The sequence below is a fragment of the Pipistrellus hanaki genome (genome assembly GCF_964339955.1).
Source record: "Pipistrellus hanaki genome assembly, chromosome: 18".
In the NCBI taxonomy this organism is placed as follows: domain Eukaryota; kingdom Metazoa; phylum Chordata; class Mammalia; order Chiroptera; family Vespertilionidae; genus Pipistrellus; species Pipistrellus hanaki.
In genome coordinates, this window is record NC_140520.1 from 15,174,370 (window position 1) to 15,200,601 (window position 26,232).

The 26,232-nt window shown below is 38.5% G+C and overlaps 1 protein-coding gene across 1 annotated transcript; it reads left to right on the plus strand.

Moving 5' to 3' along the window:
* Positions 1 to 228: 228 nt before the first annotated feature.
* On the plus strand, positions 229 to 20,147 carry GORAB (golgin, RAB6 interacting). Its single transcript, XM_084865995.1, has 5 exons — positions 229 to 393; positions 7,154 to 7,511; positions 8,320 to 8,421; positions 10,576 to 10,716; positions 18,526 to 20,147. The coding sequence occupies exons 1-5, from the start codon at positions 333 to 335 to the stop codon at positions 18,983 to 18,985; spliced, it is 1,122 nt and encodes a 373-aa protein (XP_084722121.1). The 5' UTR covers positions 229 to 332; the 3' UTR covers positions 18,986 to 20,147.
* The last annotated feature ends 6,085 nt before the right edge of the window (positions 20,148 to 26,232 follow it).

The following is a 26,232-nucleotide window of genomic DNA, read 5'->3' on the forward strand; positions in this document are numbered from 1 at the left end:
TAACTGCCTGCTTATCTCCACCCTGATCCTCTTTTATATTTGTCCCCTTCTCTGTTGAAGTTATTAACTCAACGATGATAAGAGACGGAAGTGAGAAAAGAGTCGGCTCGGGGAAAAGGAATGTCTTCGTAGGCGAGATTTCCTTAGGCAGTTTGTCAGGCACTGCTGCGGGCAGCCTTAGACGGAAAGGGGAGGCCTTGGGTCCAAAGCGCGAAGCACCGATTGGTTGATCGACCGCTGCCGGGAAGAACCCGGATGTGCCTGAGTAGTCCGTGCTGGCACTCGGGGACTCTCAAGTTTGGGTATTCTAGGGGTGCTGGCTGCCCGGACGGATGGCGCAGGGCTGGGCTGGCTTCTCTGAGGAGGAACTGAGGCGACTAAAGCAGAGTAAAGGTAATGGGACGTGCCCGCGAAGATTGAAATCTTGGGTCTGTTAGGAGAAGGGGCGGGGCTGCTGCTTTTGAGGGGAAGGGGGCGGGGAAGAGGATAAAGTGTTTATGTTGGGGGATGGATCTGTAGATGGGAAGACAGAATTGAGGGGCTCCGGAAGTGGATGCTCAGGGGCCAGGGATCTCCTTTTAGAAAAGATCCATTACAGGGTTTGGTTTCTTTCCTGGGAGAGGAATGGGCCCTGGGACAGGGGGCTGAACCTATAGTCTGGCGGGCTCACATAGGAAGGTTGTGGTGTAGGTCCAGGATTGGATTGTAAAGGAAGGAGGAGGGTCACTCACCATTTTAGAATTGTGCTGAATGTATAGCAGTAGGTAATGACTGAGCAAAGGGGAACACGGGAGGGGGGGGAGATCTTAATGCAAAACGTTGGTGCTTTTCATAATACATCTGGAATCTTGCATTCACTTCTGGTTGCCAGATGATTTTTGCTGTTCTTTCCAACCCAGAGAGTCAGCAAACCAAAAAAAATAAAAGGGGGGGGGGGGGGGTCTTAGAGAGGTTAGATGTGATATAAATAAATACACACACACACACACACACACACACACACACAACACATATACACACATCTGTGACATAATCCAGAATTTTGTCCTTTCCTCTGTGGCTTTATAGAGTAATCACTGAATGGTCTTGTACTATTCTGTTACCTTTTAATAAAGGAATTAAGTTTGTTGATACTTGGGGAGAACTCTTATTGATATAAATGAGGCTTTGTTGGTGGTTGAAATTTCATAAAATTCTGTTTGGTGATCTTGGTAATGCACACAACTTCTGTGAGTTTATACTACTCTTGGTATACAATTTACACTCTGTACTTTGGGGGAAAATGAAATCCCTGTCATGCCTTTTATTGGAGTTTGTTTTTGTTTTTGTTTTTAGAAAATTGCATGTTGCATAGATAGGCCTCTGCATTTTTAGTATAGATTGAAGGATAATCTAAGGTTGACAATCAGAAAAGGAAGTAAATTGATAGCATAGGGCCAGTGAAGATTACATAGATTGAGGAAAATTTGACTGGTCCAAAGGGCTTTCAAAACTATATCATAAAAGTCATACTACAGTGTCTAATTAACTGATTCTATCTTGCTTGATGTTATCTCTTGCTCTGTGTTTTCAACATCCATTCACTTATTCAGATGTACGGTGTGCAAGTACGTCTGCTTCCTTGTCTGACCTGAAGTTAAAGACATCAGCTTCTGCATTTAGGATGCGGAGATGAACATGGCCTCGTCCCTGCCTTCAAAGGGTTTCTAGTCCACTGAGAAGACAAACTATAAAAAATGTAATAGTAGATGTTGTTCAAGAACTTGATACCTATGAGCAGGAACCTCACCCTGCTGGGGGTTGGGCGCACTTTGGGAAGATATCACAGAGATTATGTGTTAGGAGAGGTGAGTTTGCTGAGGGAAAGAAGACTGTGTAGAAGTCTAAATTAAATAACAGATTGATATGTCGAAGAACATTTTTAAATAGCTCTGCAATTTGGGATAGAGTGGGTGGACCTTAATTTCAAAGCCTATCATTTCATAGCCAGATGTTAGAACATTGACACCAACTGACTGGTCTATGATCCTTGAAGAAGAGAAAAGATGCATCTCTGCATACTTATAGCATCTTTGTATACTCATAACCAAACACAGTGATTGTCAGATCTTCCAGATCTGCTTATAAATCTTTTTGCCTTGGATTTCTCATTTGTAAATCTAGAAGAGCTGGATCTTTACTTTTGAAGGTTTCTTCCAACTATTCTCCAGCCATAAAAATATAATTAAATAATCTATGAAAATGAAGTTGGTTATCAGCAAAAATAAGGATAACAACTCTAGAAAAACCCATTTGTGTAGTGGTGGAGATCGAGAATGTTCTCAACACTCTTCATTATAATACTGAAAATCTGGGAATAAACCAAGTGTTCATTAACAAGGAAGTGGATAAATAAATTGTGGTATAATCATTCAGTGGACTACTATATAGCTAGTAGGAATATATGAACACATGCATTAACACATATAACTTTCATAAATACAGTGTATGAAAAGAGCAAGTTGCAGGAGAATATATAGTCTGATACCATTTATGGAGGGTCAAAATCATATAAAGCTGGTATATTTTAAGAATATAGGAAGTTTATAAAGTCAAGGGAATGAAACACAAAATTCAGGTTGTGGGAAGAGGCAAGGAGTGGAACATAGGAAGTTTCAAAGGTAGTGGTAATTATGAAATTAATTACCAACTTAAGCGGCAATAATAAATAGCCCTAACTTATCAATTGTGTAAAAAAAAAATAAAGATTAAAAAAAATTTTATTCCAGCTTTCTGTCTAACATGAGTTGGCAGGTGACTCTACTCCGGATAGTCACTCCACACAATGCCTTGGTACCATCTTATAGGAGTTCCCCATGGCAGCAGAAGATTGAGAATCAAGCATTGACAATAAATACTTCCACCAATAAATTACATGTGTCACTTCTATTTCATTTAGCAAAAGCAAGTCATATGACTTGGAAGACAGAAAATATAGTTATCTTGTGTGTTCCAAAATGGGGGTAAGGTTCTATCTTTAAACAGCAATTATATCTACTATAGCCATGTTTTATTTGTTAAACTATGTTGTTAAATTTTTATAATCCACTAGAGGCCTGGTGCATGAAAATTCATGCACTGAAAGGGGGCATCCCTCAGCCTGGTCTGCCCCCTCTCACAGTCCAGGAGCCCTCAGGGGCAGGAGGCGACCGGCAATCAGGGGAAGTCAATGCCCCCATCACACCTATGCTGCTGCCACTGCTGGCAGCACAAGCCGCAGGCAGCCCTGGTTACCTGAGCCTCGGGCAGCCCTGAGCGGCTGGGAAGCCGCCATCTGAGGCTTGCCTGAGTCTCAGGCCAGCCCTACACAGTTGGGCAACTGACATGGAGGTTTGCCTGTGCTATGGGCCAGCCCTGGGTGGCTGGGGGACTGGAGGATTCCGGAGGCAGGTGCATGGAGCAGTCAGACCCACCTGGGGGTAGGCCCAGCTGTGCCACATGCCTGCTGCTCTGGCGGGGCTGAGCGGACTGGGCACTGTCATCCTGTGGCTCTGGATGCCGCCATCTTTGAGGGTGTGACAGTCAATTAGCATATTTCCTTATTGGCTGTGTGCGCCATCTTTGTGAAGGTGTGACAGTCAATTAGCATAGTCACTCTTTATTAGATAGGATACTGGATGGATTGTGTGTGTGTGTGTGACACATTATAGAATGTATGACTTATTTCATAACTAGAGGCCCGGTGTACGGGGTGGGGGAGGGGGCAGTGGAGTTCCCCAGCCTGGCCTGCACCCTCTCACAATCTGGAACCCCTCAGGGGATGTCTGACTGCTGGTTTACGGGCCTAAACCGGCATTCAGACATCCCTCTCGCAATCCAGGATGCTGCATGCACCAGTGACCATACTTTTCATACAGGTGGAAGGCATCTTGCTTTTGTATGGGCAGCTATATTTTTTTTGTCCTGATTACAAAAAGTAGTTCATAACATGATCCTTCTGAGGCAGTAGTACCATTTTCTCCATCTTATGAGTGGAAAAACCGAAGCAGAGAGAAGTTCAGTAATTGGCTTTGTCACACAGTTATGTGTCAGAATCAGGGCTGGCCAACGATCAGAGCCGGTCTGTGGGGTGGTGACTGGCAGGGCAATCAGGGAGCCCCGTTGGCATCCGCCTTGGCTAGCCTGGCACTGCCCACTCGCCAGCCCCGCCCCCATGGACTGGTCATTCTGTAGGTGGTTCCGTTGATCAGTCACTTTGCATATTAGGGTTTTATAGAGATGGATGAGAAATTTTGGAAATAAAACAGTGCAACCAATCCAAGGCTTGCTTGTGCCTCAGGCCAGCCCTACGCAGCTGGGCAGCCAACATCCGAGACTTGCTTACTTTTTGTTTTCCAGTTTTGCTGATAGATAAAAATACAAATAAACCAAAGAAAAATTGGCAAAAAAAGAAAGTAAAGGTAATATGAAGAGATGCTTATCACCATCTATAAGCAGAGAATTGCCAATCAGGAGCATAGTAAAATACTGCTTCATACCCATTTGATTGACAGAAATTTAAAAGTCCTTTATCAGATGTGTCTGTTGCAGTGAGTTTTCTCACTCCTTTGACAATGTCTTTTGCACAGCAGAAGTTTTTAATTTTAATGAAGTCCTGCTTACCAATTATCTTCTTCTTAGATGGTGCCTTTGGTGTTGTATCTAAAAAGTCACTGCCATGCCTAAGGCCATCTAGGTTTTCTCCTACATTATCGGCTAGTTTTGAATTTTGCATTTATGTCTTTGATTTATTTTGAGTTAATGTTTGTGCAGGGTGTAAGGTCTGTGTCTGGATTCCTTTTCTTACATGTGGATGTCCAGTTGTTCCAAGACCATTTGTTGAAAAGAAATTTCTCCATTGTACTTCCTTTCCTTCTTTATCAAAGAGAAGTTGATTATATTTATGTGAGCCTGTTTCTGGGCTCTCTATTCTGTTTCATTGATTGGTTTGTGTAGTCTTTTGCTAATTGTCTTGATTACTGAGCTTTGTAGTGTCAGTCCTACTTTATTCTTCAATATTGTGTAGCTATTCTGGGTCTTTGGCCTCTTCGTATAAACTTTAGAATCAGTTTGTCAATGTCCACAAAATAATTTGCTGGGATTTTTATTGGCATTGCAATGAATCTATAGAACACGCTGTGATGAACTGACATCTTGACATTATTGAGTCTTCGTATCCATGAATGTGGAATCTCTCTCCATTTATTCAGTTCCTTGATTTCATTCATCAGAGTTTTGTAGTTTACTCATATAACTCTTGTACATATTTTGTTAGATTTATACCTAAGCATTTTTTTGAGTGCTATGTAAATGGTATTGTGTTTTTAATTTTAAATTCCACTTGTTCATTGTTGGTACATAGAAAAGCAATTGACTTTGGTATATTATTCTTGTATTCTGCAACCTTGCTATAATGGCTTATTAGTTCCAGGTGTTTTTTTGTCATATGTTTTATTTTTAAATGGCTAATTTGTTTGTTGTTTGAGATTTTAGAAATTAGTGTTATGAATCTTATAGGTGGGATCTGTGAAAATGCAAAATGAAATGGAAGCTAATGTACAGAATTTGAGAGTCATTATTAATTCAGCTAATGAGTATAACTGAGAAGTAAGCAAGCTCAATCATATTTTCTGATGGTGTGACTAAAGATCAGTAGCCAAGAATAAGCTTCTGTTCCAAGATGCAGGAGCCTACTTTATGTTTCTGTCTAAAGTCAACAACAGTAACATTTTACTTTAGATGGTGCAGCTATTTTTAAAAAATGTTTTCTTGCTCTGACCAGTTGGGCTCAGTAGATAGAGTGTCAAACTGTGGACTGAAGGGTCCCAGGTTCAATTCCGGTCCAGGGCATGTACCTTGGTGGCGGGCACATCCCAAGTAGAGGGTATGCAGGAGGCAGCTGATCGATGATTCTCTCTCATTGATGTTTCTAATTCTCTATCCGTCTCCCTTCCTCTCTGTAAAAAAAAATAAATTAAAAAAAATAAATAAATAAATAAATGAAATATATTTTTTAAAAGTGAGGAAAGCTATTAAAAAATAAAAATAAGTAAAAAATGTTTTCTTTACCTGTCTCATTAAATCTTTATTCCAACTCCATATGAGTTAAGTAGAATGATAATTTTCAACCAGTTTGACAGATGAGGAAACTGAGGTATGGAATAAATAATTGCTTGAACTGGACAAAAGCAACTCTGGAACTGTGACTCCAGAGCTTTGAACTCTCCCTTGAAGAATCTAAATAGTAAGTTTGTATTGCTTCGGAGGTCAATATGTAGAATTTAAAAGTCCTATTTGAGTTCATTTATAAGGACTTATAATATCATTTCCTGAGCATTTTGTAAAGAATATCATTTATAAATTTTATTAAATATATAGTATGACTATGAGTTAAATTCTCCAGTTATCTTCCCTACAAAGTTAATACTGATATGGACAATATAAAAAGTATAATAGAAGTATTATTACTCAGTTTGTAATATAACTTGTTTTATCTTCCTCTATTGCTTTGAATAGGCTGCTATTAAAGTTAGGTTGCATACATTGATTAAAGTCTAACTAGACTTTGGGGAACACAACCTGGGACTGTTCTAGAAGATTAAAGAAAACAATTTAGGGGAAACTAGAAATAGGGGACTTCATTTAGTTATACTTTGTGTACAGCATCTTCTTATGTATCAGATTGCCTTAAAATCTGTGAAAATTTAGGAAAGGTGAAGCTCACTTGAAAATTCAACCACAACCATTTTACTTCAGGAGAGTAGACACAACTAAATCAAATTTAAGATATATCAGAGAATTCACTGGTCTACCTATCTTGATCAAATAGGTGATACTTTTGATAATAATCAAATCAAGTTGAAAAACCTTGATTTGTATCCTAAGGCCTTACTCACAGACAAATAGCTAGCTCTCCTTGAAGATAAATTGAGTGATAGAATAGTTTTTGTTAAATGCAAACAGTAGATTGAAGAACTATCTAAACTCTACAGGAAGATGCTGTTTTTGCCTGGGCTTTTAAGCTAGAGAAGGGGGATTATCAAAAAAGTTTAATGTTAATCTTTTATTTTCCTAGAGAGATTATGATTATTTGCTGTTCACACAAAGGAATTTCCCTTCACTTTCTTTTTTGTAGATCCGTTTGAACCACAGCGGCGTCCCCCTATGAAGAAAAGTCGACAACAACTTCAGCGAGAAAAAGTCCTTCAAGAGCAAAGCCAAAAACTTGGACTGCAAGATGGATCAGTCAGATTATCTCCAGAGCAGCTGCTCTCTGCACCACAACAGAGATTCAATCACCAAAAGCCAGATTTTTCCTCCCCTGCTGCTCCTAATCCTCTTACACTCAACTGTCCTGTTGGCAATGGAAAACCACAGGACACTGAAAGTCAACCAAGGGAACTGGGACTTGAGAATTCCCGGGATGGTCACATAAGTGCTGAGGTTGTACCTCTAAAACCAGATTGCAAATTGGAGAAAAAGAAAGTGGAATTGTTAGTAAGTCTATATATCCATGATATATTTTCCATTTTACTTTTTTTCCCTATTGGGCTTTGAAGAAATGTAGTTTTAACATTTTCTCTCTTTCATATTCTAACCTAGAAATGTGATAAACAAATTGTCGAGAAAGAGCTACTATAAGTCAGTGTTAGACATTTTATGTTTAATGTCACTTAGTTCATTATTCTCACTTTACAGCTACTTTGGACTTAGAATAGCTGTTGTATCTGAAATTAACATAGTATCATGTCAACCAGGAGGAAAGTCATCAAGAAAAACAGCCCACAAACAATGGGAATTACCAGACAAAGAATATTTAAACAGCTATTACAAATATGTTCCATGGGCCCAAGAATGTAGACTATAAAGTGATTTAATGATTAAATCACTACATCACTAAAATGATTTTTAAAAGAACTTTGAAAAATATAACATATTAGCTACAGACCTACTTATTCTTCTCTCCATTTTGCATATAATACATAATTAACTTACACAGGTTTCTTTGTACTTCTAAAAAATGCCACATTATTCTGGCTTCCAGTTTGTGGGTTCCTAGGTTATATACATATAATGGATTTCAAAGGGCCAATTTACGGTATGTAAGCCTTCTTTACTTCAAATCATAATCTTTGTTTCTATTAGAACAAAATAATGAGCTGCAGATGGGTTCCTTTCAAAAGGACTTTTTAAAAACATATACATAATCTGGCTGATTAAATTTTATACGTGGGGGACTGAGACTGGGAAGGTGTGGGGTGGTGTTTCAGAAACTCATTTTTACACTTTTTTGCTCCCTAGGCAAGAAAAGTCTCGTTGGGAAGTGCTCCAGCATGAACAGCGGCTAATGGAAGAGAAAAACAAACGTAAGAAAGCTCTTTTGGCTAGAGCTATTGCGGAAAGGTGAGGCACCTGAACCTGGGGAGATGGTTCACAATCTGCAGTCAGCTCTGTCATGTTTTATATTTATTTTCCCATGTCTATTCTAATAAAGTGGCATTTTCTTTAAGGCTGATTAAGCAAATTATGTTTTATAAATGATATTGAAATCATTTAAGGATAGATCATAGCAAGTTTACTGGTAACACAGGTATAATTAAAACTTAAGGATCAGTGTCAGTGCTTTCAGTTTTAACCATCTATGCATTCGTAAGGGAGCAGTAAATAGCTGTCAATATAAGTAAATTAAGAAATGCAAGTTTTCATTTTGACATGAGGGGGCCTTTATCATTAGGAGATTGTTTTCTATATAAATGTTTTATACTCCCACAAATCTTAGGTTTCCTATGGACATTTTTCTTAAATAATTACTCTGCCCCCACTGATAGAAGATACATGATATAATTTAAGCTTTTATTGATGACTTGGGTCACCATTGCGGGTACTGTCCCATACTGTTTGCAGTTCAGTTTTTCTCTCGCCTCCCAATGTCAGTGTGTCCGAAATCCCCCTCCCCCATTTTTTACTGTGTTGTGCTGACCTCAAATAAGAACATTCCCATTAGAACTGCTTTTCCCATCCATTATCCACTCTTTCTGCCCTTTATTATTTTTATTTTGGTTACTCCTTCCCCAAGGGTATTTTTTCCTTTGCTTTTCATAGAGAGTAGAAAGAAGGGAGAGAGAAGGAAAGAGACAGGAGAAAAAAAAACATCCATATGAGAATGACACATCAATTGGTTACCTCCTATACATGCTCCAACTGGGCCCAGGGATTGAACCTGCAACCAAGGTATATGCCCTTGACTGGGAATCTAATGTGCAACGATTTGGGGCACAGCTGATCCTCTAACCCCTGAGCAATGCCAGCCAGGGCTGGCTCTCTCTGCAATATGAGGTTTTATGTGGGAGTTTTATTCTCCTGGAAAAATGTGTGTGACATTTTGAAATGAGTGAAATCATGATTAAAGATTGGATTTTATCTTTGTTTTGTTTGTTAAGTTTGTAATGTACTTGGGGGTGGTGAGGAGACTGAGAGATGGTGAGGTTGAATGTGCTTTTAAATAAGAAAAAAAAGTGCTTGGCTTTGAGAAAGAAAGAAAAATTTTGAGGACCTGTAGTTTTACCTAAAGAAAGGAATCAAAGCAATAACAGTTTAAGGAAACGAGTCCTAAGAAAGTTAAAACCAAATAGATGTTTCTAGACAAATAAATGGTCTGTTTTGGTTTCTAGGTATCAAATGAAAATGGGCTAGAGATTTGGAGCATTTTCTTTGATGTTTCAATGTAAAGAGAATAAAATTATATTCTTTTAGTGCATATTCTCATCCTTATAGAATGAATATACCTATGAGTGAACTATTTATTGATAAATTTTTCAATCTTTTCCCCTTGTATATGAAAATCATCTATAATAATTCTATAATAATAAAAGCGTAATATGCTAATTAGACCGAACAGCCTAATGTCCTTCCTGACATTCTTCCAGACCACCTTCCAGATGAAGGCGGGGCTACAAGGGCGGAGGCAAGCTGTTGTGGCTGCGAGGGCTGAGCCCCTTGCAAGAATTTCATTCATCGGACTCTAGTATATACTAATAGAAAATTTGGAACACTAAGGAGAAGAAGCGCAAATCTTAGAGATACACCAAAATGTTACCGGCATTTGATTTATTTCTATTTTTCTTACATCATCTAATTTTTTTAAAATTATATATTATATTCATATTATAAATACAGTAGCTCAGTGGCTGGCAAACTGCGACTCCTTACAAGCCGCGGTTTGCCGCTCTGTTCACTAATGTGTTTGCTGACCACTGCCTTAGGGAAAAACACTTAAAAAACTTTTTAATAATATACTAATGCCTTAGGGAAAAACACTTAAAAAACTTTTTAATAATATACTAATGTCTTTAACCTGAAGTCAAAACTTCTGGGTAAGGGTAACGCCTTACGCAGCGGTCGGCAAACTCACTAGTCCACAGAGCAGCAAACCGCTGCTCGCGAGCCACTGCACGTTCGCCGACCACTGCAGTAGCTTGTTTTTTTTCATTTCCATTGTTTATGGATATATGGTTTTAGAATGTTTTTATTTTCCCATTCATGTTCCTAATTTTCTAGATCTAAAAGAACTCAGGCAGAGACCGTGAAACTGAAGCGGATCCAGAAGGAGTTACAGGCTTTGGATGACATGGTTTCAGCTGACATTGGAATCCTCAGGAACCGGATTGACCAGGCCAGTCTGGAGTATTCAAATGCTCGGTGAGTTGGAGAAATTTGATTCAGAACAAGCAGTTTGATTTAATTCATGTGTATTGCTAGTTGGGTCAGGACCTTTTATGTGTATCATCATTTAGGCCTCATTACCACCACGTAAGTGTTGTATTCATTCCTGTTTTGGAATAAGTAGTGTCTAGTGTGTCTCCTCTTCTTGAAGTTTTCCTCTACTTTGCTCTATCCCTTAACCTTGTTCATATCCCCTTTAGATTATCTCCTTATTGTTTATTTACATTTTAGTCTTTCTTACTAAAGCGTCAGATATTTAATGTTTGAGATACTAAGTATCTGAATGGCTTGCTCCCAATTTATAATTTTAATGCCAACTCTATGGTTTTTTTGTTAAATTTTGATTGAGGTTCTCCTTAGGGATTAACCTAGTTCCCATTTTAGTTTTAGAAACACCTAGTTTATTTTTCAAAGCCTGTGAATATTTAAAGAAAATATCACTGTCTTGAAAGCTTCAAGTTTTTTTTTTCCGATTCTATTCTGTATAAAATAGTTCACTATCGTGTTTCCTTGGTTTCAGCCATTGGCATTTTTTTAAGAGAAAAAAATCATCATAGAGTATTTTTAAAATGAACTAACACATGTAAAGAATTACATGAACTTTGCAAGCAGATAAAAAGGCAAAAAATTAAGTCCAATTTCAGGGTTTTCAGTCCTTTCAACATTGCTTTAATCATCCTGGTTTGTCTTTTTTCACAAGGGAATGCTGTGTTAATGACTCCGTTTTGCATCTTTCTCTGTAACACTAGAAATCAATCAGAATGCCTCATTAGTCCAGGGTAAACCACAGCATCAGAATGTTTATATAACAATTTAATAAAGCGGAAATGCTTGATTGTGGTTTTTAATTCACTGTTTATTATTTAAGAAAGAGGTTTGTGGTGTCCTCATGATTTTTGTAATTGTTGTTTGACCATGTGCTGTTAGATTTAATGGGTTGCCTAAATTAATGCCATCAGTAGCTGATAACTAGAGGTTCCAGATTTCTACTAATAAGGTCATTAAGGAGGTGACCAAGATTTTATTAAGATTAAACAACTAAGCCTAGATGTTTAGCACATTTTATTCTCTGGAACTTAAGGTTGCCAGAGGAATTTTTTATTTATTTTTGGCCTTTATAGCCTTTTATATGAGTAATTCAGATTATTCTGGATACTTACAGAGAAGTTATCAGATTATGTTTTAATTCTGGCTTAAAGGAGCCTGGGAGAAGATGCCTTTGTACACTGAACATTATATTTTTAAAATTTCATAGTTTTAGCCTTCAGAGACTCACAAAGAAGGTGGAATTACAGGTTAAAGGAGGAAATATCCCATAAAATAGAAATGTTTGTAATGAGATTTGAGTAAATTTTTACAAAATAAAAAATTTCACATGGTGCATTTTTTACCTCTCTTAAGCTCAAAATGGTAATTTCTTAAAGTACTGATATTGACATCATTGTATGTGAATATCCATATTGCGTGTGTGAGGCTATTTTTGTAAATCTTATTAAAAATTGTGTCTGGAACCACCATTGTACTTATTCATGCATAAGATTAAGACATTGTCTAAATTTATGTCTGTGGTTATTGAGAAATTATAGATTGGTAATATATTATTATGGTCTAGATTTCTACAAATCCCCAAGGTAGTCCATTTATTTGGGAGATTTTCCTTGATTTTTTTTTTAATATATATTTTATTGATTTTTTACAGAGAGGAAGGGAGAGAGATAGAGAGCTAGAAACGTTGATGAGAGAGAAACATCGACCAGCTGCCTCTTGCACACCCCCCACCGGGGATGTGCCCGCAACCAACGTACATGCCCCTGACCGGAATCGACCCTGGGACCTTTCAGTCCACAGTCCGACGCTCCACCACTGAGCCAAACAGGTCTCAGCTTTCCTTGATTTTTTAAAAAAAATATATAGTTCTCTACTGCCTGGTACAGTGCTGTGTCCACAGAAGGTTCTGGGATATTGAACAGGCCAGAGTTCACTGTGGAATTGGCTTCTGTAGAGCAACATCAGGGCAAACACTTTTGAGTGAGCCAACTTGAGCATTGCTGCTGCTGCTGCTGTTGGCAGCAACAGTGACAGTGTTGCCATGTGCTGTGCAGACCAGCTTGTAAAACTCAGAGTGGCTGCATGTAGAACATTTCTTTAACCCTCAATATACCAGGAAAAACAATTATCACTATTTGCCACCTCTGTTTAACAGACGCTCTCCACACACATGTACACACATGTGCACATGCATGTATAATTTCAAGTCATTTTATGAAAAATTGACAGAGTGAGAATAAAAGGGATTGTGGAAAACAACTTCATTAAAAGAAGAACCTAAGCATCACAAACCTCTTTGTATCAAGTAATGCTTGACTCCAAAACTTATTTTTTAAAAACCCAGAAAGAATGTAGTTACAGCCTCCTAGCAATACAGGATGGTCCAGATACTTGTAAAATATGGATTGATTAAGTTCTTCCTATTGAAACTATTAACTATGAAAAAAATAACATTTTCTTTGTATCCTCTTTTCACTCATTGATTCGTGAGTTTGAGAACATTCATCTAGGATGTGGGGTTTTTTTGTTTGTTTTTTTGAAGACATACTTTGAGATGTCACTTACACGAACAATTTCACCATCTGGAATCTAGACTGGCTCTATGTGCATTTGTGTTGGTTAACTAGGGCTGCCATAACAGATTACTACAAACTGGGTGTCTTAAAACAAGAACAATATACTCTTACATTTTCTGGAAGCCAGAGTCTGAAATCAAGGTGTCGGCCGGGCCATGTCACACTTCCTTCAGAGACTCTAGATTTTGGAGATTAGGAAGAGAATATCTTTGTGGAACCACTTTTTAGCTACCACAACATTTATCTTTTGACCTAATAACTGCAAAATGTTTTCATCTGTCAATTTTCTCTACTTTGCCATTAGCACAGAGAATAAAAAAATACTAATTCTCAACTGTGTTCAATGAAAGCTAGAGCAGATTACAAAACTGGGATTTCCAGTCTTTTATACTTTCTTGAAAGATGATATAATACTTTGGACAATGCAGTAAGGAAATTGAACCATAATGATTTATTTCATTATAGCATCATCCTTTTAGGTCATTTCATCAGTCTCTTTTTTTCTTATTATTTTAATTGGTTAGGATAAATGGGAATAATTGGTACAAGGAAATACGTCATAGAGTGATGAAATGGGAAAATGTTAAAAAAAAAAATCTCAACAATCTGGTAAAGTAACCTACATTATAAAAGGATCCAATGGTCCTATGTAGTAATTGCAAAATATGATTAGTTTTTTTCTATTTTTAAAAAATATAAATATATTTTATCTTTATTCTCTAGAAGACTTCTAATAAAGGACTTTAAAAAATCATGATATGTTTGTTGATCCTTGCAAATAAAAAAACACAGAATAACTAAAAGTGGATCAGTGGAACCTAAAGGCATGCCACGGGTTATGATTGAGGTTTCTTTGTTGTTGATTTTTTAGTTTCAAGGATACCAAAGCCAAGACACAGTTTCCAGAATCCTTTAAATAACAATTAAATCATTCAATGTCTCTTTAAAATAACAAACTAAATCTGTAATTACATTTCAGCTGAACTTCTCTTACTGTGTTATATATAATGCACTTATTATTCTGTTCCAAAGTGTGTCTTCAGGTTGATTTGGTACATCCACCTGACCCCCAGGCCCATAGTGCAGTTTGTAAAACTAATCAATACTTTAAACATAAATCACTCTGTACAAGAATGTATATGCATGTTTCTGGCCAGAAGGACTTAAATAAATAAACAAAATGCAGAATCTTCAGTGATTTATCCAGGATGAAAGATTGATGGAAACCTAGGTAACTATTTACAAATTTTCATTTCAATTCAGCATTCATGAGCCCAGGTCAGTAAATCTTTCCTGGCTGACTTTGACTGGCTGAGGGCGACCACAGCCTCACAGAGAAGGGAGGATTGAGTTTGGGGGCAGGACGAGGTAGTCATATCCTATAGAGAGTGTTGTTAGAGTGCTCATGCTTGATGCCAGAACATTCACAAACAGGTTATGTTATACAGTATGGAAATCAGGGATCCAAATATCCAACAGAGCTCCTTTAGCACAATTCTCTTAACACACAGGGGAATGGAAAAACAGTTTTCCCATTCTCATGTTTACTAGAGGACAGTAAAAACAGAAAAGAAATATGATAAATAGATGTTATATAAGTTAGAGTTTTCAAGTATAAGCACCAGATCCTTGTGTTTTGCATCATTTTCATTTTAGATACATGTTTAGTGATATACTGAGAGTGCTTTTTGAGTCTGGTGCTCCAGAGGGGAAGTTCTATTTCTTGAGTACCTACCAGGCCCTAGATCAGACACCTGCCCTACACACATTGCTTAATCCTTAGTGCTCCTATGAAGTACTATTCTCACCATTTTACGGATAAAACAGAACTCCATTGAAGGAAATTGCCTCGGGTCACTCCACTGGAATTTTAGTCATTGCGTGCTTCGTCTCCAACCCCTCCCACAGGAACCTGGCTGTTTCATACTCATGATGCTGACCCTGGGCCATCTCTGATTAGAACAAAGACAAGCTACCAACTCCAAAACATTTCGTGTATGGGCCACACAAGGGTTCAGAGCATGGCCTGGTACTATGAGCTCTGTGAAGGACAGGGACTCATTCAAACTAGCTCAGGTAAAAAGTGGGTTTTATTATTTTATAGGATAAAGAGGGAATCTCACAGGCATGTGATCATAATCAAAGGCTGTCCTCTTCAGTGCTCAGACACCACAGTTTCTCTAAAGCGTTCCGGCTTTTCCTACTGTACTCACCACCCAATATTGCCACCAGCTGTGGCTCTATATCAGACCCACACCCACTCCTCCCACTCCAGCAGAGTTCCGGAATTCCAGAGGGAGGACCTGAGTTGGCTTTTTACCTGAGCCACTTTGCCTGGGTCTCTCTTCTTCACACCCAAGGAAAAAAAAACAAACAGGTATACATCTAGCAAATGGCAAAGGCAGGTTTAGAACTCTGGGTTTTCCAAAATCAAAGCCTTTTATCTTTTCACTATATTTCCTTCCAAGACAGAGAATCTTGAGTTAGGAGATACGCCTATTTCTTTTTTTGCTATAATTCTAGTACTAGAAATTACTTATTATATTGAGTTGTATAGGCAATCATAAGACAGCATAGCCTTCACAACTGTTAATGGACATTAAATGGAATAAATTATTTGGTAAGTGGAGAATCACTCTTTTCTTGGCAAAAATAAAAACACATTATATAGAAAAGTCAAAACACAGTGAACCAATATATAATTTTTTTATATCAACTTAATGCAAAAGAAAAAGGGGGAAATTGCAGGGTGACTTTTCCAGTAGAATTACCTTACTTCAAGCAAGACTGGTGTTACTTATCTATAGAGCTTACATATCTGACATTTATAAAATCCTATATAATAAAACCCTAATATGCAAATTGACAGAACGGCAATGGAACAACTGGCTGAACAACCGGTCACTATGATACCCGCTGACCACTAGGGGGCAGATGCTAAAAGGAGCTGCCCCATGGGTCTCGGGCCTAAAGCAGCAGTAAGATATCCCCCGAAGGGTCCCAGGTTGCGAGAGGGCACAAGCCAGGCTGAGGGACTACCCCCTCAGCCCTCTCAGACCTCCCCCCTCCCGCCATAAGAATTTTGTGCACTGGGCCTCTAGTTTCCTAATAAAAGTCTAATAACACTGTTGTTGCAGAGTGTAGAGGGTGAGGACAACTTAACCCAGGGATTCTCAAATGGGACATTTTTGCCCTTTGGAGAAGATGTGGAGACATTTGGTAATGTTCTGGAGGTATTTTTGGTTATCCTAACTAGATGGTGCTACTGGCAGCTGGTGGGGAGAAGCCAGTGATGCTACACATCTTACAATGTCTAGGACAGCTCCTCACAGCAAAGAATTACATGGTTTGAATTGCCGGGAGTGCCAATGTTGAGAAATCCTTCCAAAACATATCCTGAGGTTTTCTTCCCTACTTGATTTTTACTTTTTGCCTGCACCCAGTATCATTTGCTTGGTGTGTCCTGTCCCATTTATATTCATTTCCCAACCACTGTCCATATCCTTCTCCTCCAAAATTTTTCTTCCTTTTTTAATCCATTAATCAAGAGATCCAGATTTCTCAAAAACAAAAATTTGATTTAAAATGGGCAAAGGGCCCTAGACTGTTTGGCTCAGTGGATAGAGCCTCTGCCTACGGACCAAAGGGTCCTGAGTTCGATTTTGGTTGCAGGCTCCTCCGTGGCCCAGACTCTGGTCACGTGCCCAGGGCACATGCAGGAGACAACCAATTGATGTGTTTCTCTCATATCTATGTTTCTCTCTGTCTTTCCTTCTTTATCCCACTCTAAAATCAAGGGAAAATATCCTCAGGTGAGGTTTAAAAATAATAATAATAATAAGCAGAGGACCTAGATAGACACTTTTCCACAGAAGACATACAGGTGGCTAACATATATATGAAAAGGTGCTCAACATCACTAGTCACAAGGGGAATGCAAGTCAAAACCACAATGAAATACCGCCTCATGCCTATTAAAATGGCTATTGTTAATAAGACATTAAATAACAGGTTTTGGAGAAGATCTGGAGAAATAGGAATCCTTCTTTGCACACTGCTATGGGAATGTAAATTCGTGTAGCCACTATGAAAAAATTAAGAATAGAGCTATCTTATGATTCAGTGATCCCTTTTGTGCATACCTACACCCAACTTTGAAAATACTGGTAAAGCTATATGTACCCCTATGATCATTGCAGCATTATTCACAATAGTTCACTGTCTTTTGCCGTTTCTATATAATTTGTTGCTTTTCTATTTTCATAAACAACCAAAGTTGGATGATTGGATAGAATAGATGTGGTACATATATACAATGGAATACTACCCAATCATTAAAAAGATGAAATATTACCATTTGTGACAACATGGATGAATCTTGAAAATATGCTAAGTGAAATAAGTCCCTCGGAAAGGACAAGAACCATATAATTTCATTCTATGTAGGATATAAAACAAAAAGCAACCAATAAACAAACTAACAAAAAACTCAGAGACAGAAAGGTGTTTAATAGAGGAGAAGGGAGCTGGAGAGAGGTAGAAGGGGCTAAAGGGGGTTAAATATATGTCACCATATATTTAACACAATAGAGTGCGCAGATGTATTATAAAGTACACCTAAAACTAAGATAATGTGATTATTAAACAATGTCACCCTGATAATTTAATTTAAATGATAGAGATTTGTTCTCCATCTTTTACTGTTTTACCACTCATAAATTTAACCAGTTGTGTGCTGGAGCTAGCTCATGAGAGCAGATTTTGTGTGTTTTCCCCCCATTCCACATTCAGTTATATTGATAGCTTGAAATTGGTCATGGTAGTATGTTCACACCAGAGAAGTTGACAAACACTACCAATCAGGACTTACCCCCTTTAGAGCCAGCATACCACTGAATTAACCCTCTTTGCCTGCTTTCATTCAAGCACAGCTTTGGAAAGAGGAAGTGTGTGCAGGAGAGTGTTGATATATAGAAGAGTAAGTGTGGATGTTGTGGAAGTTTCAGCAGCAACAGCCTAGTTTGTCTAACGTGTAGACAAGAGTTCATAAAGTACTACCGGTAATAGTCAGATCTTCATTATACTGGAGTTTATTTATTGCTGCTCGGCCCGCTTTCTGCTATGGAAAATAATGGACCAATCTTTGTGCCTGTCCCTACAGGAAGCGGTTTGACAGGGCAGAAGCGGAGTATGTTACAGCCAAGCTCGATCTACAGCGCAAGACTGATATTAAAGAGCAGCTCACTGAGCACCTTTGTACAATCATACAGCAAAATGAGCTCCGCAAGGCCAAGAAGTTGGAGGAGTTGATGCAGCAACTGGATGTCCAAGCTGATGAGGAGACTTTGGAGCTTGAGGTGGAGGTGGAGAGACTACTGCGGGAACAAGAGACAGAAGCAGGGAGACAGAAGGTTCATGGAGAGAGGCCATTTCAGCCTTCCGGGGAAAGTGTGTCATTAGGGTCTACTCAGAGCAAAGAGCATCAAGCACCAACTGCCTGCCCAAAGGTAGATGAACAATGTGAAAATCCCAAGAGCACTCCCCTTCTCACGCCAGACCACCCAAGTCAGGAAGTGAAGACTAGTGCTCATGACAACGGTCCAGCTGCTCTGACCACATGAAGGGCCAGTGTTTGTTGTTTTCAGCAAATACGGTCTTCAGTAGTCTTCCTGGTGTAGAGTATGCCATGACCGCTGATAAATGCCTCTTTAAAACAATATTAGTTTTTCAATCTAGGATTAGTTTTAGAAATAACATGCTGGACCATTCTGAAGTCTCAAATAATTATAATTTTACCCATAGTTCACCTTGATTTTGGTCCAGTTTCGTTATTGTCCCCTTATTTTGGGTGAAAACAAGTAACTTAAAGGATAGAAGAAAAATTACATTGTTATGAGTGTTTTTAGACCAGGTCAATATACACTTTTATATTGCCTTTTAAATGGATCTAGTTTACAAACTGAATTTTGATTGGTTGATATATACACACAAGTATGTGTGTGTGTGTGTGTGTATATATATATATATATATATATATATATATATATATATATCAACATGCTATATATATAATTTTCCTATTAATAAATTGTCTTTAATCAGCACATTGATTAAATTTAGACAATGAAAACTTGGCTATAGTGAGAATGAAAATAATGTAGAAAATCTTGCTACTTTTGATTATGAAAAAAATACATTTTCTTTAACATTTCAGTAATTATGTATTTTATATGTTGGATATAAATTATCCTGTCATAAAGCATCTAAATTGTTAAAATGGTGATTTCTTATTACTCTGATAGTTTATTAATTACCATCACTAATACTTGAACACTACATTGTGCTATATGTGAATTTGTAAATAAACATTATAATTTTGTTACAAAATCTGTGAATATCACATTAAATTCTGATTTATCAGAACTTCCAAACAGTAAAGTCAAGCATTTTAAGTCTTTAAAAAGAAAGAAAAGAGGATGACAAATATAAAAAGAAAGAAAAGAGGATGACAAATATAATATAGTAAACATAATAATTTCTGAAAAATAATTTTTTAATGAATTTGTTTGAGAATATTATTTTCTAGCAGTGAGGTTGAGCTCTATTTTTATATTATGTAATTTGATTTGAAATTATAGCTCTCCATTACTGGCTTTTCTAAACAGAAGCATTTTTGTAGACCGTTTGTTTTTATTTATGAATGGCATGCATAAAAACTGAAAGCTTCATTGTCCAATATGCTCCTATTTTTCTAAGGGATAAACAAATCTGATGCGCTTATAATGTGGTCTCTCGTTTATCTTTTTTTTTTTTTTTTTTTTTTTTTTTTAAATTTCACAGTTTAAATGTGTTCTTGAGCGGTGTATGGCAATAATGCATCCTGAGTCTTCATATGGTAGATACAATCAGCTACTTTTGTATGAACCTCTGTTAGGGAAAAATTCATCCATAAATGAGGTTCTATAATATTGTATCCAAAAACAGATGGGTACAACTTAATACTCGGTTTAAGTACCTTAAGAATTTATCATATAAGGTTTATGGAGACATGAAAATCATGAAATAAATGAAATGAATGGGGCCTTGGAGATCATCTTATTTAATGATCTTACTTTACAGATGAGGAATTGGAGAGCCAGAGATTTCACTTATGTCATGCTGGCTGACTGGCTCACTTTAGACTTACAGGGATAGTCACGTTGCAGTTCTAAACTGTTGATGTGTCTCTTTCAACCTTGATGTGTCTCCTAGAGTGCAGACCACGAAGTTCACTGCCTCCCTCTTAACAATGTTGCTTTAGAGCCCACTCTGGGATTGTGTTGGTCGTCCCATTTCACATTTATGCTTTCTATAAATGGTCCACTGAAACCATTATGTTGAAAAACATACCTTGCTCGGCGTTCCCAGGGTGGTATCTGAGTGTTCAGGTGATGATATAAGTGACAAAGTTCTATTGCATCAGTTTTGTACAAGAGCAGCTGTAGCCCATGTGTGAGAGGAGCACGAGCAAATGAGCGAGACATGAGGCTCACTGGTATGAGGACCATATGCACTGGTTTTTCCAGGATAGCCCTGATATCTTTTAAAATCATAAAATACATTCAAAAGACTTTTGATATATGGATTCACAAATCCGCAGTAATTGTTAGTTTCTGTGAAGGAAATTATTGGTTCAAAATTGCTGCCATGAGTTTATTGGGGCACTTTGTAGAGCTGTCTTTCCTGGAGTTAAATTCCTCTTCTCTTCCACTTCTCAAATAGTCAGAGCATAAGGTTATCAGGGCACTTGATGTGCTATGTAATTGAGGAGTTAACTGCTTTGGGTTATCTCGCTTGTTCTGTTTAAAAGACGGTCTTTAACAATTTGTAATTTTTACTCGTTTATCTTTAAAAAAAAATACTTTGAAGAGTAAATTGAATTTCTGAGTTTTCAGAGTTCTTTACCTTGATTTCGTACTTCTTTAAATTAGAGCCATGTTTTATTAGTTTCAAGGAGACAGAATTTCTTAAAACAAGGTTTGTGTTGCATTGAAAACAGTTTTTTTCTTAAGTTTTTCATCTCTGCATAATTCTACTGATGGAATTATGGCAATTGCAGGTAGTAAATCTCTGTACTCACTGCAAGCACAGCTGGTTTCCAAGTCAGATGATAAAAATCTGATTGTAATTCCTAGAGCATATTTCATTGCTGGATTGGCATTTGAATTAGAGAGTAAAAACTCAGCTATAAACCTCTCTCATTCTTTGTTTGGATTTAGCAACATAGTACTCTCAGGGAGCTTTATCTAAGTATTTAGCAACTTCCTCTTCTGAGGCACTGGCACAAAACGGACTCAAGTTATTCTGACCCAGGCCATTCCCAGTGACCTTTATAAATGATGTTTTGGGTTTTGTATTTCTAAGGAGCCAAGTCAGCAGTTTAAAAGGCCCTGATAGATATAACTCGGTCTGCCAGACCAGACCTGGGGCGCTCTGGACCAGGGTAATTATACCCCTTCTCAACATAGATCTACCCCAGGCCTGACTTGAACTACTCTCTGGAGGGATGAAGCAGGACACTGTTTTCCAATCTGCCTTTACCTTAATGTCGGGCTTCTTTTGCAAGCTCCTAATCCCAAACAGCTGTCTTAAAAATGCAATATCATCCCTATGCAATGGATCAAACAACTGTATACAGCTACGTATATGGACAGAGCTGTATAAAAGGTACATGACCTGTGCCTTTGTCCCTAAGAAGCTTCTAGTCTCTGTGAAGAACTAAGATTGATACTCATAAAATAGAGGCTGATACAGAACATAATGTCTTAGTAAGGGGAAGACAGAATAAGTAGTAGGAACACTGAATATAGATGCATCCTCCGGAAGTCCCAAATTTTTCAAACACGTAATTTTAAATATTCTATCCAGTTGTTTTGCAATCCAAGAATGTATCTAGGACCTGCCATGCATTTTGGTTTGCCATTAGCACTGGGAGCAATACCCACACACAACTAAAACAACAACAACAAAGACTTCTGTTAGACAGTATGTCCAGATTTTGAGTTAAAAAGAAAACGTAGTAACCAGAGCAAGAGTGCATTGGAAAACAGGGAGGCTTTTGCATGTCACTGATTTAAAAAGTGAGCCCACTGGGATTTAGTGAAAAACCAAACAAACTTCAAGCATTGGGAAAATTAACTTTAAGCACATGCTTTTCTGACGAAAGGTTGAAGTATCCTCTTAACTGCAGAATAGTGTAATTATAAGGGCCCATTGCAATAATTCAAGGCATTGCTAAACCAAGGGGCAGTAATTATTGCCCAAGCCAGAAAAAGATAGAAGTGGAATAGACTGGTGTGTGAACTTAAGGAAAATTCAACATGGATGCATGTTCAAAGTCACACGTAAGAAAGGTCTTTCCAAGCCAAATGGCTCTAGGAACCTAAAATAGAGCCATAATTAAGCAATAAGACGTGACAGAGAGCACTTTTCTTGGTGATTATAGCATGCCTCAGGGATAAGTCACTAGGCCAAAAGTTCATATGAGGAGTGAAGTAACCTTGCAATGTATAGTGTCACGCTATTAGAGGGAGGAGGAGGAGGAAATGAATAATGGGAGTTAGTAGAGCTATTTCGTAAGCTATTACTTTCAGTGGTTGGGTAACACTACCTTGTGTATACTACCTGTGGCCATTAGTTGCAGCCAGCATCCTAAAGCTCCATGTTTACACCAGAACCTTCATTAAAGTAAAAACCCTGTAGAACTGTCTTCTCATTTTCTTAGCCAAGCAAAAACCAGGCAATGCAGACACAAGCCATACAATTGGAACTATGTAGTCTGGTAGAATTATAATTGCAGTTGCTTAAACCTGGCTTGGATAACTTAAAAGTAGCTGAAGCAACCTCATTGAGTCATTTTCAGTATTGTGGTTCATTTGTCTCATGTGCATTTAACTCAGAAACTACCAGTAGACATGGCCCTGTGTCCCATAGGTCCAGAAACCTCTGCAGCCTTCTGTGCTGAGCTTTCCCTTCCTCACTGCGTTGCTGCTGGAAGACGGGAAGCACTCTAGAACTAGTGACCAACTGAACCCCATGCAATGGTGGAGGCGGGCCTTTCACCGGGATGACAAGTGAAATACCCAGTTTCGAAACTCTGAAGATGCCCTGAAAAGGCCTGCAGATAGAGGCAGCCTTATTGCCATATTCCTCCAATGTTTCTCTTATTCTTATCACTTCAGAAGATAATTAAAAATCTTCTGCACCAAACAGACAAGTTATTTTGTGTCCTTCACATCTCCTATGGCACAGGCCAGGGCTGGACTCTGGACAAATTTCAATGGTTTTTATCTTAGACAGCTCAGCCCCTCTTTCAAGTGGCCCATGCTCTCATTCTCTACAAATCTGCTCTTAGGGAAAGATCTGAAGACAGTTAACTAAAGAATAAAAAAGTTGTGTCCTTCCAAAATTCATACGTTGAAACCTAACCTCTGTATTAGGAGGTGGGCGGGGCCTTTGTAAGGCCATTGAGGTGGAGGCCTCATAATGAGACTTACGTTCTTGTAAGAGACCTTAAAAAGCTCCCCTACCTCTTTAACTATTTAAGGACAGAGGAGATAGTCATCTCTGAACCAGAAAGCAGCTCCTCACGAGATGCCAGCACTTCGGTCTTGAACTTTCTAGCCTCCAGAACTGTGAGAAACAAACTTCTATTTTTTACAAGTCATCCGGTCTATAGTATTCTGTGATAGCAGCCTGAATAGACTAAGTCAACAGTTACATCTTGGGGAAACTTGAAATCAGTAGGTTACTTTTCCCAAGCATCTCTACATTTTAATGTAGTAAGTTATTTTAAAGTAATGTATTTCAGTTTGTGTTGTGGAAAGCTTTACCCCCAGCTAAAGGAATTTAAAGCATCGGAGAGCAGGTGTGAGAAGGAATTGAGATTCTGAGATGATACCTGACTGCATGAGCTGAGAATCAAATCTCTGAAGCTTCGCCCATGCTATAGTCCATTTAAGAATGATGACCCATCCTGTCCTCCCTGACTTCCCATTGCTAGTGGAACGTGTTGTTAGGGAAGTGAAATCAAGTCTGCCGTTCTAGCCACAGGTATCACTTCTCTGTGGCTGCATCATAAACTGCCCCATAACTCAGTGTCTGAAATAAAAAGCCACTGTTGTTTGCTTATGATTCTGTGGGTGAAGAATTTGGTCTGGATTCTGCTAGAAGTTCTGCTGATCTCATTGGGGATCACTCAGGAGGTTGCAGTACTCCACAGGGTTTCTTAGGGGTGGGTGGTCTAAGACAGCCCCACCCACAACCTGGCAATTGGTGATGCCTGTCACCTGAGGCTTTTTCTCCATTTCGCCTCATCCTCCAGAGAGCCAGCTTGAATTTCTACTCATGGAGGGCCCAGGGTTAGAAGATAGCAGGAGTGAACCTCAAAGATAGCTCCTTGAGACCCCAGCTCAGCAATCACACATCCCATCTATTGCATTCCACTGACCACAGCAAGTCCCAAGACCAGCCCGGATCTGGTGGTGACACCGTGGACTCTGCATCTGATGGAAGGGGCAGGAAAGTCACATTGCAATGGGTCATTCGTATAGGAATGAGAGCAATGGTTGTGCCATCTTTGCAAACAGTTTACCACCGTCTGGCCCTCCTTCCTACAATAATTCACATCTATTCCTCACATAAAATGCACCTACCTTTTCCCTCCAACCTCTCATCCCACTGCGGTTTCAGGCATGGAGTCCAGGATCTCATCATCTGATCAAGTCCAGATGTGAATGCGGCTCCTCTTCATCCAAATACCTGTGAACAAAAATGAGACGTTCCCTGTCCTCACCACGCCTCAACATGCAATGGTGAGACAGAACAGATTGCTTCAGTAGACACTCCCTTTTAAAAACAAGATGCACGAGGCAAAGAGAAGGCATTCTGAGAACTAGCCTGGGAGATGTTGTCAGGTCTCCCTCTTGGGGCAGAGAGTACCACTAGGGCCCAATTCTGCTGTCTGGGGTCCCCTACTTCACTGTTCTCTACCATTCTCGGCTCCACACTTTGAAATATCTTTCCTTCTCCATAAGAAATAGCCCATGTTTGCTCTCTTAACCTGCTTCTCTATCATAGAAACTTGAGTGTCCAGAAACCTATTTTCGTTTTGGAAAGTCTCCGTCTTTCCTGGTTCAGACCCATAGTGCTTTGTTAATTCAACTCTGAACATTTCATACATTTTCTTTCAATCTTAGTGGGATTCACTCAGAACTCCAAAGCTACATTTACAGTGATTTCTTTATGAAAACCTCTCTTGGTGTTATACATTTCAGAGAGCTGTAACCCAATGCCCATATTATGGACTTAATTATGCTCTCCCCACCCCAAATGGTTTGCAATCCTAACCTCCAATGTGACTATATTTGGAGATAATAGGGCTTATAAGGAGGCAACTAAGGTTAAATGAGGTCATAAGAGGGGGACCCTGATTCAATAGGATTGATGTTCTAATGAGAGACAATAAAGATTTCTCCCCCTGTCCCCTTTCCCAACCCCCTCTCTTTCACTCTATTTGAGGACACAGCAAGAAGGTGGTATTTTGTTATGCAGCTTGAGCTGACTAATACAGATTCTGGTAGCAATAAGTGGGATGCAACTATAACAACTTACATCCCAGCAGCTCCAAAAGTCTCAACTCATTCAAGTATCTGAAGTCTACTAGTAAACTCCGAAGTCTCATCTAAATATCAGCTAAATAAGGTACTGTATAGTCTTACATGAAACGATACACCTACAAAGCATGAATTTCACTCTAAGTAAATCATGTCTCAATAAACAAGACTGAGGAAAAAACAGTGACTTAAACGAACTACTTTCTTTTCTCATC

Excerpts from the sequence above, each read along its gene's own strand:
- GORAB (XM_084865995.1), top strand. The coding sequence starts at position 333 with ATGGCGCAGGGCTGGGCTGGCTTCTCTGAGGAGGAACTGAGGCGACTA. Across the intron at positions 7,512-8,319 it reads GAGAAAAAGAAAGTGGAATT|GCAAGAAAAGTCTCGTTGGG; the intron begins GTTAGTAAGTCT and ends TTTGCTCCCTAG. Across the intron at positions 8,422-10,575 it reads GCTAGAGCTATTGCGGAAAG|ATCTAAAAGAACTCAGGCAG; the intron begins GTGAGGCACCTG and ends CTAATTTTCTAG.